At 38.1% G+C, this 18,277-nt stretch overlaps 1 protein-coding gene across 1 annotated transcript in view; it reads left to right on the plus strand.

Annotated features, from left to right (window-relative positions):
- MSR1 (macrophage scavenger receptor 1) overlaps window positions 1–18,277 on the plus strand; it is a 522,563-nt gene that overhangs the window by 282,862 nt on the left and 221,424 nt on the right. The window contains exon 5 of the mRNA XM_044062502.1: window positions 3,891–3,971. Within this exon, the coding sequence (XP_043918437.1) occupies window positions 3,891–3,971 (81 nt within the window). The remainder of the gene's footprint in view (window positions 1–3,890; window positions 3,972–18,277) is intronic.

Genomic DNA, 18,277 nt, shown 5'->3' on the forward strand with positions numbered 1-18,277 from the left:
GCTACATTATAACACAAGTATTTTAATGCTACTATCATGTTATAGTTTAGTGACTGTAGAGTTGTATTTTGTTTCTGTTGGAAATTTTAGCAAGATTGCTATTTGCATTAAAATCAGTAGTTTCTCAGTGCTCTGATTTTTTAGTCTCAGATGTTACTCATTGGCCTTTTACAGAATATATTTTTTGGATCAGACCTTGAGGTTAAAAGTCAGTAAATGGGTTCACTGCAGGCCGTCAAGTCCCAAGTGTTTGAAAACCACTGTCTAGAAGCGAGGGATTCAAGCACCTTGCAGTTGTTGTGGACTGCTTCCCATGCTCAAACTTGAATTTGATTTTGAGCAAGTAATTGCAGGGAAGACGGACATATGTTTGTGTTAATAGGAGGTGTGTTGAATGTATAGTGACTATGATACAGTGAGGCCTTAAATCCTAAAATATGGGAGCCAGTGAAAAATGAAAAAGTGTAACCATATAGTAATGTGAATGTTCAAGATGACAGGGGTTTATGAATAAGGAAACCACTATGACAGTTAAAAGACTTGAAGATGGGCAACTCAAGAGTTTTTTAAAAGACAGACAGTACAATTAGGCTGGTGTGTAAGAAATCTTGGGAATGTATTTACTTACATAGCTATACTAAAGTTAAGGAGAAAGATAAAAAGGCTGATAAATGATCTTTTTGGGAGATGTTGTTACTAAGAAGTATAAAGTAATTAGAAGAGAAAAAATAAGAATAACTAAATAGACAACATACAGGAACAAGCTATGATGAAATTAAAAGAAAATGGATGCTCAGTAGAGGGCAACCTTTAGTTTACATGAAATAGAATGAGGTATGGTGAAAACTATAGAAGAGCCCATGAGTCAGTATTTATTCATTTGTTTGTTTATATACTTAGCTATGTATGTATGCATTTATGCAGGTATGTATTTGTTTTATTTGCTTTTGTTTACAGGGAAAGTCTGACTAGGATGACTTATACCCCTTTTAGTGGAGGTACAGAAAGAAAAGTCCCAGAAATATACAACATAAAAAAAATACAAAATCAACACATATTAACTGAAAATTCAGAAATAAATATAGAAACAATACACATGCAATGAATTAATAAAAGTACAACAACCAATGTGTATAAACTGAACATACAAAAGGAAATCAAAGCAGTCTACAGAAGTTGATATTAGAGAAGGAAATGTGCTTGTATTAATGTGCAATATACCAACCATAGCACTACAATAAAAGTTAAAGTTGTACATGTCTATATATAGTACAAGTTTTCAATGAAGAGAGCTTTTGTTTTAAGTCGGAATGGAAATATGAGCAAGCATGGCAGAAGAAAACAAAGGTATCAATAATTGTACTATGACTTTTCATTAGTATTAAAAAACATGTATGCTGATTGGTCAGCCCAACTAGAGTGCCCATTGTTAATCAAGCATATGCCTATAGAAAAAAGACTAGCCACTGAGTGGCCATATTTTTCTATTGATATATGCTACCAAGTGCAGACAAAATAAAAGAAAAATCAGGTATGTTCTGTAAAACTAACAAAACTTAAATGTACCTGATTTTTCTTGTATTTCTATGCTGTCTTGGCAGACTGTCATACCTCTGAACTGTCTGGATTTTTTGAGAATGCCCACATTCTTGCCTCACACTACGAAAAAAAAAAATCAGAGATTCTTTTTTCTCCATTGCTTCAGTTGAACAGCACTATAAGTTCCATAGGCATGCATAGTACATCAAAAAATGGGGATGAATAGGGAAACAATGCAGAGGAACACTACAGCACCATTATACAAATTAATTATTTAAGAAAGGCAAGCAATTTGTGTCTTAAATAATGTCATTCTATAATAGCAATAACCCACTCCTGGATTTACCCATAGCTGGCTTTGTTTAATCACTTAGGTTTTGCCTTCATGATTAAACCACACCAACCATGAGTAAATCCAACATTACCAACAGCCAATCATGGTTTATTGCTTAAATAACATAAGAGATGTAGATAAACAAAGTTAACTGCAATAGTATTTGATATAAACAAATCATAATAATACATAGGTGCCATGAGATAAACAAATCATAATAATACATAGATGCCATGATATAAACAAATCATAATAATACATAGGTGCCATGATATAAACAAATCATAATAATACATGGGTGCCATGACATAAACAAATCATAATAATACACAGGTGCCATGATATAAACAAATCATAATAATACACAGGTGCCAGTGCCATCTAAATGGAATAAGCAAGAAGACAGTAAGTATTAAATAGTTGGGATAGAAGAAGCAGATAATGTGGTCATGTTTTGAAGTGGCAAAGGTCAGAGAGAGGTCAGAAAGAAAGTTAAGAAGGAATGGGAAATATATGAGAAAAATGTTATAGGCATTCTATAATTTTTTTGTGCATAATATGTCTATTTGGGCAGAAGAAAAGGGAACTGGTTTTGGAAGAGACGTGTTTCATGCTGATTGTCTCATTGTGTGATGGGATAAACATTAATATTGCTACAATGTGGAGACAATATCAACTCTGAATGGGATTGTTAAGTAAATAATAAATAACATCGAAATCATAAGGGAAAAAAAAGAGATGAGGGAAACTTGGGTAAAGCGGGAGGGAATGCACAGTATGCTAAGAAAAGGAGTGTTGAGTAAAAGTCCAGAGAGAAGGTTAATATGATTAAGCATGCATTTGTAGACAAGACATCATAAAGGTATATTATATGTGCAGAATTTGCAAAGGCAGGTAGATACACCATGTTCTACAGTTAGGTAGGGCAGAAGCTCTTGTTAGGCATGCTTATCTAAGTTTATCACTGTAATATTAGAGTGAATCTATGACACTATAGCAAATGCACATATAAGTACCATGAAGATCCCTCAAAAGCACCAAGAGATATGAAAGAAACTGGACCATCACGTCTGCACATCTAATTATACTAACATCTAGATTGCACAACTGTGGAAATAAAAGAAATGTCCTTACCTCATTGTAACACCATTTTCTGAACTTCACAGAGCTATGCACTATGACTTTGGCACATTTCCAAAATTGCACAAGGACACCAATGTTTTGCAGGGGGCCAACCTCCATGTAACCACATGTGTAGGGGGAAAAGGCTCATATTTTAAATACTATAAGTATACAAACTCTGGGCTTTCACAGCAAGGGATAAAAACAGTAAAAGTCTGCTCTTCGCTGCATCATTTATTGGAATATGCTTCAACACAACAATGAGATTAAATATCAGATCACTGTTTTAAAATGTATAAAAGTATTCTAGATGTGTTCCGCAAAAAATCAAAAAATCATTTGTGGTATACACATATTTACGAAAAGTAAAAGTTATCAAATTAAACTGCATAATAGGAGGGAGATGAACTAATTTTATTCAGTTACAAGAGGGAGGCCTAATTATGCCATGCATTCTACAGCATGTACTTATAATAGAGCCAGCTTGACTAACTTCTTACAGTTACGCTGTTAAAAATAAAATAAAAAAAACTTCAAAATCGTTTGTGGTATACACATATTTACGAAAAGTAAAAGTTATCAAATTAAACTGCATAATAGGAGGGAGATGAACTAATTTTATTCAGTTACAAGAGGGAGGCCTAATTATGCCATGCATTCTACAGCATGTACTTATAATAGAGCCAGCTTGACTAACTTCTTACAGTTACGCTGTTAAAAATAAAATAAAAAAAACTTCAAAAGTGTTTCTAAAATGTATGTTTCAAACTGGAAGGAAGTGTGGATGCTTTTTGTGACTGTGTATATTCATAACTGCTGCACTAACATTATTTTGTTTTGATTAAAATGAATCCATACTTAAAGGTTATCTTTGTATATTCTGAATAAATTATAGGTCCCCCTGGCCCAAAAGGAGATAAAGGTGACAAAGGTGACAAAGGAATTAATGGGCAAGATGGGAACACAGGAAAGTCAGGTAAGACTATTTTTCTCATGTATTTTATTATGGGATTGGGAGGCAAGGAACTTATCTCAGCTGTGTTGTATGTTGAACTTGACATGTTTTAAGAGTGAAAGTATGTTCAAAGTGTCATGTGTCCTGAAAATAAGCAGCTATAATGAAATTTGCGTGGTACGGCCTTTCCATGTAATATGCAGTGGTAAAGAGGATTCTAACTTTTCTTCTATAACAAGTTGTGCAACTCTTCAACAAATAAAGAAAGGAAAATATGTATATAGCCAAACACACACACACACATCAGATCTTCTGCTGTTGTGCCATACAAACAACAGATCATAACTACTATACTCCTCCTCTCATAATGCTATACTCTTCTTTACTACCCATTCTGCTGGCCACTTATTTACTCATCTTGTATGAAAACCAGTTTCTCATTGGTTATCAGTACCCAAAAGTCCATACTATCACCCCAGATGTAAAGCATCCCACCTTCAGCAATGCTAATAATAATGGGTCCAACTCAACATCTTGTTCACTCTTTCAGCATACCAACCTCTGGCACATTAGCCCTAGACGTAGACAATACTACAAACTTATAAACAAACTCCTGAAGCTTATCACCAAGTACAGACCAAGCCTAATACTCGGTGGTGATATTCACCACAACCCTGGCCCATCCACTTCTGATATATATGCACCCCCTCTACTTGTGACCTAAGCTATAAAACTATAATCAATAGACCAACTAACTCTCTCCTGGATTGTCATCTCAATATCAGAAGCATTAATAACAAGGTACATGAACTGCATGCACTCCTGGTTGTCCACTCCCCTGACATTCTCTGTATATCTGAAACCTGGTTAAAACCTAACACTACCAACAATAAAGTGTTACCACCTGGATATAACATACACAGGCTGGATTGTGTTTAAAGGAAGGGGGTGGAGTAGCTATACTCTACAAATCTGAGTTGGATGTGACCATAGATGTTACTCAACCACCTCAGATTAATAACTCTGAAATTCTTGCCATTTGATTGCAACTTAGCAAAAGTAAAGGCAACAACATCATCTGCATGTATATTCCCCCAGGCAACAATATAGCCACACTTAAAGATAGCCTACACTGACTATCATGTCATTACCCCAAAGAAACCCCTGCTACTGTGAGATTTTAACATAGACTGGGGCACCTGTTCCTCAGAATCCCCATCTACCCATATTAACCTGCATGCATTTACACAAATCATAACTACCCCTACCAGGCTAGGTAAACCCAACCAAAAAGAAAGCATACTCGAATGGGTACTCATAAATAGTAACTCCCAACTATACACTGCTGGTACCTCCCTGATGACCTAAGTGACCACCCTCTCACTTATATAGTTAAGCAAAAAGCCATTAATCCCCAATAACCCTTACTCAGAAAAGTCAGAAACAAAAAAGACTTTGACCCTGCCAAATTCCAACAGGAACTTAACTCCTGTAACTGGTCTATTCTAAAACACCTCCCATTAGAGGAGGCAGTTGCATATTTTAACAACAAATTTCTTGAAATCTTTGATCTGCATGTGCCTGCCCATTCAAAAAGAACAAAAGCAAAAACTGCATCATGGCTTTCTAAAGAGTCTAGAATAAAAATTACCAGTAGAAACAAATTTTGGACTCTATGGCGCTCTACAAAAGACCCCCAAGATCATGTTAAATACAGACAAGTTAGGAATGAAATTAAAAAAATCCACTTTACAAGACAAAAAACAATACTATTGTAATTTACAAACAGCAAACCAGAACAATCCTCAGAAGTTCTGGGCAAGTCTGAATAATCTGCTTCATCCTGGAAAAACTTCTACCCCTATCCTCGCTGCTACCATTGATAAACCCTCGAGGATGTTTCAAATAGTTTTAACCATTTCTTTACTGAGACAATTCAAACCCTAGCTAGCCAATTACCTCCTAGCTCCCCATGGCCCTGATAGTATCATCCCTATGGACCTACTCTTGTTCAGCTTCCAACCAGTGTCCACGTCACTTATCCATACCTTGATCAAAAAATTAAAACCCACCACACTCTCTGCTGATCAACTACCTGCCGAGTACCTTCAAAAATCAGTTGATGCTATTGCCTACCCAGTATCAATACTAATTAATCGTGCCATAGCAGAGGCTAAAATTCACACCGTTTGGAAAACATCCTACTTAATCTCACTACATAAAGGAGGCTCCTCCACTGAATTCTCCAATTATAGACCAATACCTATACTTTCTCCACTTGCAAAGATTATGGAAAAAATGTATACACAAACAACTCATGCATCACCTAATCCAGAGTCACCTCATGGCAGATACCCAACACGGCTTCCATCCACAACACAGCACTACTTCAACCATACTAGCTTTTACCAATATCATAAACAATAACCGTAGCAATAATCAAATATCCACAGCCCTCTTCTTGGATCTTTTCATGGGATTTGACGTGGTTGACCACCAACTTCTGATTCACACCCTGCAATCTTTCTGTCTAGATTCTAAAGCCATTCAATGGTTTAAATCCTACCTCAATGGGAGACAGCAGGCCGTTCTTTGGCAGAGCAAGCTCTCTAGCCTACTACCTAACACCCTTGGAGTACCACAAGGCTCCATACTAGGGCCCCATCTTTTTTCCATCCTTATTAACGACTTGTATACTGTCATTCCAAATGTCAGCTGTATCCAATATGCTGATGACTCCACCCTGATTTTCTCAGCTACATCTCCTAGAGATTTATAGTCTGCTTCCCAGTCCACCTTTAATACTATAGAAAACTGGCTCTCTGAATGTCGATTGATACTAAATCCCAAAAAAACTAAAATGCTGTTATTCTCACCAACACAACGGTCTGCTGCTTTTACCTTTACCATAAATGCAAGTGATGGCACAATAATCTCCCCCAACCCCTCTACAAAACTGTTAGGTGTCATTATTGATAATAACCTAAAGTCTGACCTACATTTAAACAAATCGATCAAAACTATCAATACAAAACTAGGCTCACTTTACAGAATAAAAGCCTTCCTCACCCCTCCAACCAAAATTACCATAGCTCACTCTCACCTACTGTCAACACTTCTATATGCATCCCCCCTACTCTCTAATCTAAACAAGACTGTACTTAATAAACTCTCAACCTGTTATAATCACATTGCCAGGTTTGCCACTGGCCTGCCTTTTAGGACACACCACTGCATCAATCGTAACCAGCTTGGGTGGCTTGAACTACCCAGTCTAATTCAATATAACCTATGGATTATGGCTAATAAAATCCTTTATAATCCAGATAATACTCCGACATGTAAAAATCTTATCACCCCCTATAGCAATCCATGACTGCTTTGATCCTCACACAGACTACTAATTCAGACAATCAAAATTAACAATGCAGCAGGTGTTTCCCTCTTTGCAAAATCTGCAGGCAGAGGCAGGAACTCACTTCCAGCTGATATTACTTTGCTCTCCTCACTAGGCCTATTTAAAACTAGACTCAGACAACATCTGGCACTAAATTGGCTTTGCCACTGCAATAAGCCTGGCTAACTCTCATCAAGAATGTGGAAAATCTATTAATCAGACTACTGTTAACTTACCCCTGACTATCACCAGGAAGTAACTCTAACCTGTTGAACTTGTCTGTTCATGTTTGCTTATATATTCTTTGTCTATACCATATTTGTAAAATGTTTTCATTGTTTTTATTGTATATGCTTACATTGGAGCTTTTCTCCCCGGACCTCCTCTGAAAATGGACATGAATACAGTCAGACTATCCATGTCAACAAATGTAAAATAAATAAATAAATAAATCAATAAATAAAATAAATCTATACGTGTGTGTGTGTGTGTGTCTGTGTAATTGTGTGTGATTATTGTTCATCTAAAGCACATTTCATAAAAAGGGCCACATTTGATCTAAAGCACATTACATGAAAGTGACAAAACATCAAAAAACATTTCTCTGAAAATGTCACATACACTAAATATATCTGTAAAAGTTGTTGTTTTTTTTTTGCATTTGGGCAAACACACTGCATCCCTCATGTTTCAGTGTGTGTGTGGGGGGTGTTGTCCACACACCACCCTAACATAAATAGTTCCACAATCACACAACCACTGAGAAAAGATAATACTTCTCATGCACTGAATCACTGCCAGCACACATACACAAACTTTTAAACGTAGGAGGTAAAATGCACCAAAAGGTATAGCAAGGCACTAGTACTGATCGAGACCAATTTGCATCGTAATATCTAGTCTGCAAAACCACACCAACAGTATTTTCTGCAGACTTAAATGACTTTCAAAGTGATTCAGTCATACGTGCTTTAGATAAAATGAGTTTTAGATTTAGTTTGATCAAATGAGCCACTGTTTTTTTGAGGGGATCATATGTGGTTTATATCAAACAAAACCCAACTGTATATGCATATATATATATATATATATATATATATATATATATATATATATATGTGTGTGTGTGTGTGTGTGTGTGTGTGTGTGTGTGTGTGTGTGTGTATATATATATATATATATATATATATATATATATGTATATGTATATATATATATATATATATATATATATATATATATATATATACACACACACACACATATATATATACATATGTAATGAGTCTGTATATCTTTGTGCATGTAAGTGTGTGTATCTGTGTGTCTGTGTGTGTGTGTGTGTGTGTGTGTGTGTGTGTGTGTGTGTGTGTGTATATATAAATATATATATATATTGATATATATATATATATATATATATATATATATATATATATTTATATATATAGTTATATCTGTATTTAGTCAGCAGAGTGAGAAGCTTGAGAAATACCTCAAGGGCTTACATCCTTGAATGTTCTGATGTTGGTTAAAGGGAGACTGAGTGCACATGAATAAGGTAAATGTTGGTTTGGGAGTTTCCTGCCAAAACATTTTGATTAAACCAAAAATGTTGGCATTAGTAGGTGTGAGTTTGTATGATAGTGTCAGAGTAATGGCTACATAGCAGAAAAGGTTTGCTTGTTTGTGTCTTTTGGCTTTTCCCGGTTAAGGGTCGCCACAGCGGAACTCTGGTCTGCTAATGATTGGTAGTGGATTTTTACGTACCGTGTTACCAGCCCTGACACACAACCTTCAACGAAGGCACGCCCCATTCACGTATGCCTCCACACAGAAGACGCTCTAGCTGAGAATCGAATGGACAACGTCTTGCTATGAGGCGACAATGCTACCACAGCACCACCAGGAGAAAAGGTATAGTGTGCATATGTGCTGTTGCATGTGGTATGGGCTTTACTGTTCTGTGCAGGGGTAGTGTTACAAAAATATTTTTGTCTAATGTAAGATGTAAGGTTAGTGTTAGTTGCAGGGGCCAGGTTTGGGTTCCACCTAGCATACATTAGTAAGGTGACGCAGAGGGGTGAAGTTAGTCCATACCTTACTCATGTGTGCTGACCCAAATACACTCCTTTGAATTACAGATCTACCATACATGGAATAGTATACATGTCTGAAGTATGTTTATTGTCTTGAAGAAGGCTATGGGGTGACCAAGTATTGGAGTAGAAGGCTATACATGAGGAATATCTGTATAAATTTACAATGAGAGGGTAGTTGAACATGCAATATGCTTTTCCAAGGAGTGGTACAAAAATCATAGAATAGATTACTTCATTTTTTTGTTTGTTTGCTTATTGCATATAGATATACAAGTAGTAAAAAGTAATCTTTACATTTTGAATCTCCTTAAATTGAATCATGCCATACTGCACTGTTGTATGGAATACATGAAGCAGAGTGATTATGCTTTCAGTCAACAGAAAATTAACCTTGTTTTACAGTGATATTTATGCAGAAGAATCTCAGTGTTACCAGCTTTTTATAGTGAAGTTCTTACTTATGAACATCACTGATTTAATTAATTGAACATCATAACATCATCTGACACACATATGGCAAGAACTGCACTGATGACCTGCTACCAGATTTAAATAAATTAATACACCTCATGCAGTACGCAGACCTGAATTGCACCTCTGGTCAATGAGCCACAGGTCTCAAGTTTCCCTGATTTTTACAAGTAACACTGATTTCCCCTCAGTGTTATGATACATCCCTCATAAAATCTGTGATTCTGTTGCAAAGCAGTGAGGGTTGTACTGCTGAAATTGTATCAGATATTACCATCTTACTCATCAGAGAATGCACATCAATGCATATTATTATAACGTCTTAGTAATGATGACAATTTTTAAAAAGTATCCCTGATTCAGGGCTTTAATAACTGATGATCTTTTTACTAATTTAAAGCTGTCAACACTTTCTGCTGCCTTTCTTTTCTCTGTAAAGTGGCAGAACATTTGTACAGCTAATATTATTCATGTATTTTAAAGAATTATATTTGGATCTGTAATCATAGCCCAGGTGTTAATGTGTTCTTGAAATTCAGCTCTCAAGCTGCATGTTCATGCTGTCTTGAGTCTAGTTCTGCAACACATTATAACTTTGTTATATTCAGAAACCAAATTGCAATCATCTGTATTTTATTATTTTATATTATACCATATTACGTTGTCACTTGTATTGTTATGCTATATTATTTTAAATATCACAACTACGAAAAGTTTCATGCTATCATTGACACAATGTATGAAATCTACTGGAAATGAAAAAAAAAACATAAAAAAAAACTTTTTAGTGATGTCCATGTGCACTGTGTTAGTAGATATTGATGTAAATTTTTGGATGTGAAATGCATGGCATTCACATTTGTATTGTACTCTTAGTACAGAAAAAAACACAAACAAACAGAAGTCTAACGGATGCTTTATGCAGCCCAACTGATAAAAAAAAGACTTCCAGTGCAGCTGCTCAGCCATTTACTTATTTGTTTCTTCACTCACTCACTCACTCACTCAATTCATTCCTTCATTCATTCATTTAGACATTCCTTCTTTAATATATTCACATTGATAAGCAGGGCTTCAGACTGATGTCACTAGGGACACATGGTAATGCATTTATAAAATGTAGGGACAGTGCAATTCTCTGCTAATATTAGCAAAGTACAGTGCAACCTAAATAAAATACTTTTGTTTTTGATGTTTGCACTTTTCTGTTGTCATAAATAAATAATGCAATATATTAAGTAAGAAAGGCATTTCAAACTGTAGCTTGTTTTTTAGCCAGTATTACATTCTGAGATTTTATAAGGCTTGTCAAAAGTAATAGTTCTCAATGGCTTTAAAGTAGATGAGTTTCTTATTTTAAGGAAGATTAAGGGACAGAAGGTGAGAATTATATCACAGAAGTTTCTCTCTGTTCACAAAATAGTGATCAAAGGTCATTTGAGTGTACATGATCCCCTCAATAATAGATTCTGGCTTAGATGGTAGTGGTAAGTATTCATTCTGAGTTATTAAGTTAAAGGCTGGCAACAAATGCAATATGTACTTATAAGTTGATGTGAAAAAAACAACAGCAACGTTACTCTTAACAAAAAGGATTTTTTTTTGTTTGTTTTAAGTCTTAGGAAGTAATTTTGTGTAAAAGAAACAAGTGCACTAAACTTATTTAAGATTGTTTGAATATACAAGTATTGTTAAGGAATGCCAGAAAACTCATGGAGAGGCATATTACAGCTTTGAAATCATGACCTCCATGATTACTTTTTAACTAATTAGAAATAAATCATGTACTTTCCTTTCTATATAGAAGTTAATATTTAAGCACTGTATCCAATATCAGTAACTTAATAAATATGTGATTCCTATGATTGATTAGTTGTGTAGCAGGTAGTGATGTAATTCTGTTTAAATGTGGATGTTGTATGTTCTCTCTTTAGGTCGGAAGAAGATATTTTATATAGCGAAAGTGCTTACCAATTTTACTATTATATACATTAATTTTTACATGGTGGTTGTCTTAGTCGTGTTTCTGTGTGTGTGTGTGTGTGTGTGTGTGTGTGTGTGTGTGTGTTTGGGGGGGTGTCTGTGTGTGTGTGTGTCTGTGTCTGTCTGTGGGGGTGTCTGTGTGTGCGTGTGTGTCTGTCTGTGGGGGTGTCTGTGTGTGTGTGTGTGTGTGTGTGTGTGTGTGTGTGTGTGTGTGTGTGTGTGTGTGTGTGTGTGTGTGTGTGTGTGTGTGTGTGTGTGTGTGTGTGTGTGTGTGTGTGTGTGTGTGCTTTTCCATCACTTATCTTGGATTTATTTCACACCAAACAGTTTATTCTTTGGGCTTTCTTTTCTTTGCTTACTTCACTATTTCCTGTTTAATTAGGCCCACTAAAGCATGGCCGAAGGTTAGTCTGAGAATTTGGAGCTTGACTTTAACCCACAGAGACTGGTAATGAGTTCAACTAATGAAAGGTTGGTGAAATTCCTGAACATGGATAGTAACCCACTTTTATTGGGAGATATACAGGTGGGAGTTATCAACAATGATGGTGCTGCAAGTAAGCAGAAGCTGTTTTATGAGAAGCTGAGACATTTGGAGAATGATTTGTTTAGTTTAAAATGTATACAACCACAGAGGCTGCATTTTGAACCCTGCCTAGAGTTGACAATTAATCCCAGGGGGTTGTGGGTGATGAATAGGCATACTTATGGTACCGATTACCCAAATTTGCTAGCACAATGGCAACAGAATAATCTTAATATGAGTTTTATCTGAAACTGCAGATTAAGTACTTTGAACCTAGAGAATGTGACCTTAATAAATTTATTGAGATGCAACAATTACACCAATATGAACTGCTGCCAGCAGACAATGTTGATCTAGCACTTAGTGAAGTTATTGATAGTGTCAGCACCTATGAATGCAAGCTAATGAATAATAAAAGAAAGACATTGGCCAGACATTTATGTGACTTTAGAAATAATAATGTGTTCTCTTGGCCATGTACCTCTGGTGCAGGACAGAAACTACCACCTAGTGAGAATCAGGTTCATAGGTTCATAGGTAGGTACTAGGCTATTGGCCCAAGGGCCTATGTAAGCCTAGCCAACAAGGTTCCCTGGCTTATGCCACCCAAGAAAGTTATTTTCCTGTGCCATTGTCGAGCAGAGACACAGAAGTGATCTCAGGGGTGTATTTCCTATTTCCCATCCACTCATCAAGATTTTTCTTGAAGAGTGCTAATGAAGAACTTTGCTTGACATAGATGGGTAGCCTGTTCCAGAGTATGAGAAGTCTCTGGGACAGAAATCTATCCCTCCAGCATGTCCTGTTTATTGTGGTGACAAAGTTTAGGTCCCTAGAGGGTGTATCTTGGAGGGATTGGGATTTCTTTAGGTGTAGAATGTCCAACAGCTCTGGGTTTGACATAGCTTTATATGTTAGGCAGAGATCACCTCAGAGTAGGTGATATGCTACAGAGTAAAGCTGGAGTTTTTTGAGGCGGTCAGTGCAGGGCATTTGTTTGAGGCCAGTAATCCTCTTTGTGAGGTACTTCTGTGGCCTTTCCAGCTGCTGCACATGTCTTGTGAGGTACATTCCAAAAGGGGCGTTGTACTCTATTATGGGTCTAATGAGTGTTTAGTAGAATGGAACAATGACCTCTTTTTTCCTGGATGAGAACCCTTTTATGATGAGGTGTGCCATGTAGAAGGACTTACTGACTACTGTGGCAATGTGACTATCAAAGGAGAGACTACTCTCCACCTGGGTCCCAAGGTCTCTTATCACACATTCGGTGTTAAGTAGATTGCTGCCTATGTGGTAGTTCATGGATACAGAGTTTTTACCAAAGTGGATGACACTACACTTTTTAACATTGAGCTTGAGGCCATGGATCTGACACCAGCCATCTGTCTCAGCGAGGCCCTTCTGCAGGATGTCTACATCATTTGGGGACTTGACTATGGCTCCTAGTTTGCAGTCTGTGAACTTCATTAGCCAGAGGCCTTCTGTGTTAGCCCGTACTTCAGAGAAGTAGATATCAAATGGGAAAGGTCCCAGGATGGAACCCTGTGGTACTCCACTTGTCACTGCTTTGAGGTCAGATTTGCAGTCTGCAACTTTTACATTGTGGGTTCTGTCAGTGAAACAGTTGGCAACCCATCTTGTGACGTAGGGATTTATACCTAGTTTAGTGAGTTTAGCTATAATTCCAGAATGAGGGATGGTGTTGAAAGCTTTGGCGAGGTCAAGATAGGCTATGTGAACCACCTTACCCTCATCTACGGCTTTGGTGACTGCCTCAAAGAAGTCGATCAGGTTCAGGAGGCATGATCTGACTTTCACAAACCTGAACTGGGTGGGATCCAGAGTTTGGAGGTTACCAATGTCTTTGTTTATGAGTTCCATGATGATACATTCCATGGCCTTGCAGACCGGGCTAGTCAGGCTAATAGGACGATAGTTCCCAGGATCAGTGGTGGCTCCCCCTTTGTGGAGTGGGATAACTGTTGCTGTGTGCCATTCAGTGGGCACAAAGCCTGATGCGAGGCTATTATTGAACATGGTGCTTAAGTGGGGAGCCAGTTCATTCTGAAGTTCGTGTAAAACGCAGCCTGGGATGTTGTCCAGTCCAATGGATGCTGTGTTTTTGGCTTTAGAGAGTGCAGCTTTTAACTGCGTAGTTGTGATTACAGGGACTCTGCATTTTTCCTGTATAGCTATGGGCCCTTTAAGGGTGAGAGGGGTAAAGTTAGCACTGAATCTATCTGCCAGGATGTTGGCAATATCAGTTGGGTCTGTATATTTAGTGCCATTGTGCTGTAACTCAGAGCAGATCTGAGTGTTGCCATTGAGATTCTTGACATAGCTATAGAATGCTTTGTGGTTGTCTTTAGAATGAGTGGTGATTCTGTTTTCGTAACTAGCTTTGGAGGATTTTTATCAGGGATCGCAGCTTCTTACTGTGGCTGACCAGGGAGCACCTCCACTCGTGGGATTTTACTCTCTTTTGCAAGAGTTTCTTCCTTCTGTTGTACAGTTTGTTTATGGCAGGGGACCACCAGATTGGCTTCCTTTTTTTGGAGGATAGCGTCTTGGTTCTGTTTGGGATAGCACGATCCATGCACTCGTGTAAGTGCTTATAAAGTGCAATTATGTAGGATTCAGTAGTTGTAACTGTATTGCCCATCTGCATGGGTGTCATGACGTTCACCACTTCTGTCTTAAGAAGCATGAAGTTGGCTTTGGAGAAATTTTTTACCATGGTTTCCTTAATGGGGGGTGGAGGCAGGATGTGGATATCTAGGGTAATTAGCTTATGGTCAGAGCGGACCAATGAGGTGTTGACTTCAGGTGTGGAACACCGGTCACTCATATTGGTAATGATTAGATCTAGGATATTGTTGCCCCTGGTGGGGGTGTGGATAAGTTGATCCAGGGCATTGGAGTTTATGAATTCCAGAAAGTGTTGAGTGAAGGAGTTGGTACATGAGTAGTTTTCCCAGTTAATGGTGGGGTAGTTGAAATCGCCCATTATTAGGGTGTTTGGTTGAACCCTAATATTTTCCAGTACATCAAGAAAAGAGGAGTGGGAATCCTGGGGCATGGTGGGTGATCTGTTGCAAGCTACAATTTGGATTGCAGTTTGGCCCAGAGTTAGTTGCACTTGGATAACCTTGGCTGCATTATGCTGAGCAACTAGCCTGGAGGTGTGGATATCCTTAATGAATATGGATAGACCTCCACCTTTGATGTTCTGGTCCAGGTTACATGGCCGAAACATGTGGTATGAGATATAGCCTGGTAGTGCAGGGCTGCTCTCTGGAGCCTTGAAACAGGCCTCAGTCACTGCACAGATATCGATGTTCTCCATTTTAAGCAGTGCCTCGAGTGAGTGCATTTTGAGATTTAGACTTCTAGCATTGAGTAGCATCACCCTCAGCTTTTGCTTGCCTGTTCCTGTTACGGTGGTGAATTTGTCATTTGAACCTTGCCTAAAAAAGGCACTATAGGGGCGACAAGAACCTTAGCCAGTATCCGGAATCCCAGGGGTGACAGGTGCAGGCCATCTCTGGCAAAGCATCGTGGTCTGTCGACCAGGTCATCCCAGACAGACAGATACTGGATACATTTAGAATGACACCAGAAGCTTAGACAATTGTTGAAGTCAATCATTTTGTCCTTGTACTGTGGCTTCATTCTGGGTGATGGCAGAATGCTACTCAGGGCTAGGGTCATACCTGCCTGGGCTACAAGATTGGAGAGCTCTTCCATTTCTCTTTTCATGTAGTCCAGGGAGGTATGTCTCAGGTCGTTCACACCAATATGGACCATGACAGAGTCATATTTATACTTGTGGAGTGACCTGAGTACGTGGGTTATGTGGCGGATCCTGGCACCAGACAGGCAGCTGACAGTTACCTTCTCCTTGTTTAGCCTGGTGAGTGGGACATCAGTGTGCCTGACTATAGAGTCGCCTATGACTAGTGTGTTGGGTATGTTGTTTTGCCTTATTGGCTGTGGTTGAGTGGCACACTGAGTCTGCGGGCTATGTGTCATTTGGGTTGTGTTGGGAGGTGGAGTTTGCTTGCATTTCTGCTTTGGAAGTCTCTGTTGCTTGAGCAGATTATTATTGAGAACCTCCACAAATGTTTTTGTGTTTCTATGTGTGGATTTTGGTGGTGTAGATTTAGTGAGACTATGTGATGAGTGTGGTGTGGTGCAAATGTTTACCTTCTCCTCTTGACTGTCATGTTCAGTCTTGACTGGAGAGAGCTTTACCTCCAGTTTGGCTAGATAAGTGCATCTCTCACAGGTTGTAGTGTTGGGTGGAAGGAGGAGAGGATTGTCTGTGTACATGAGGCAATTTCTACATTGCCGCAAGATGCTCAGATTCATCAGATAGATATTTTACATTTGTTTACCAGGGAGATGACTGCACAGAGCTGTCCATTTTCAGTGGAGGCCAGGGGAGAAAAGCTCTGGAATAATTGCTAACATACTATACATAATATATTTACATCAGCATTGTGGTTTAAACATACAGTTATAAAATATACCAGATAATAACATATGAATGCATCAGATATTTACATAAGCATAGTGGTTTAGACATACATTTAAAAGTATAGCAGGTAGTAACATATGATTGTTGTTCATACAGTATGTTTAATAGAAATAATCTTGAAGATGTAGTGAAAATAAGACAAGAATGGAAAAACTAAAAAATACTAGCCAGATAATCTTGAAGATGTAATGAAGATAAGATAAGAAAGGAAAAACAAAAAATACTAACCAGTTTGTCAAAGGAGGAGAATATAGACACGTTCATACGAGGTTCATTGACATTTTAAGGGAAAGCTTTTCAACTTGGTCTAGGGGAGAGTTAGTGGGTATAGATGGGACAGTGGGGACTAGGCAGAGATGAGTTGGTAAGTGTGTGTGTGTATGTGTGTGTGTCTTTCATCTTTTCCCGGTTAGGGGTCACCACAGCAGAACACCGGTCTGCTAATGATTGGCAGTAGAGTTTTACGTGCTGGCTTGCCGGGCCTAACACACAACCTTCAACGAAGGAATGCCCATTCACTCATGTCGCCACACAGAAGATGCTCTAACTGAGAATTGAACGGGCAGCATCTAACTGTGAGGCGACAATGCTACCGCAGCACCACCACCGCAGTATGGAGATGAGTTGATAAGTAATGTGTGATAATATATAGTGCATCTGTGGGAGTTTTAAAGAGGTTGGATAGTGGGTAGGGGAAAGGTGTTAGAATATGTCAGTCAGGTGCTAGTCAGTTGCATGTCCAGGAGTTGTTTAAATGGAAAATAAGCTGTTTTTTGAAGATAGTTTTGTTAAGCTGTACCCTGATGTGTACTGGTAGGGAATTCCCTGTCTTGGCAATGTTGCTAGAATACAGGGAGTCAGCAGAGCTGTAATGGCTTTTAGAGATTGTGATGAGTACCTTGTTAGTGGATCTAAGTTCTTGGTTATTGGAGTAGAGGATGATCAGGTCTTGTAAGGCTGGAGTTTTGTCAGGTTGGTGCAGTTTTTGGTGAACTAGAAGAAGTTGGTTTAGAGCTAAGGTGTTAGGGAGTTCTAGCCAGATAAGCTGTTTTAGGGCTTGGCAGTGGTGGGTGCGGTAAGAGGAGTTTGTGGTGAAGTTTGCTGTTTTGTTGTAGCATACTAATAGCTTGTTTAAATCATTATTGTTTAGATTAATTAGGACAGGAGAAGTTAGAGCAGGGTAGAGAGAAGATGGGTATGAGCTAGGGTAAATTTACTGTTGCTGATTAGGAAGTTTTTACATCTGTAAAGAGTTCCTAGTTTTTTGTTGACTTTGGTTATTGTATGAGCTATGTGTTTGTCAGA

The sequence above is a fragment of the Protopterus annectens genome, chromosome 2.part1 (assembly GCF_019279795.1).
Source record: "Protopterus annectens isolate FY-2018-M chromosome 2.part1, PAN1.0, whole genome shotgun sequence".
Classification (NCBI taxonomy): domain Eukaryota; kingdom Metazoa; phylum Chordata; order Ceratodontiformes; family Protopteridae; genus Protopterus; species Protopterus annectens.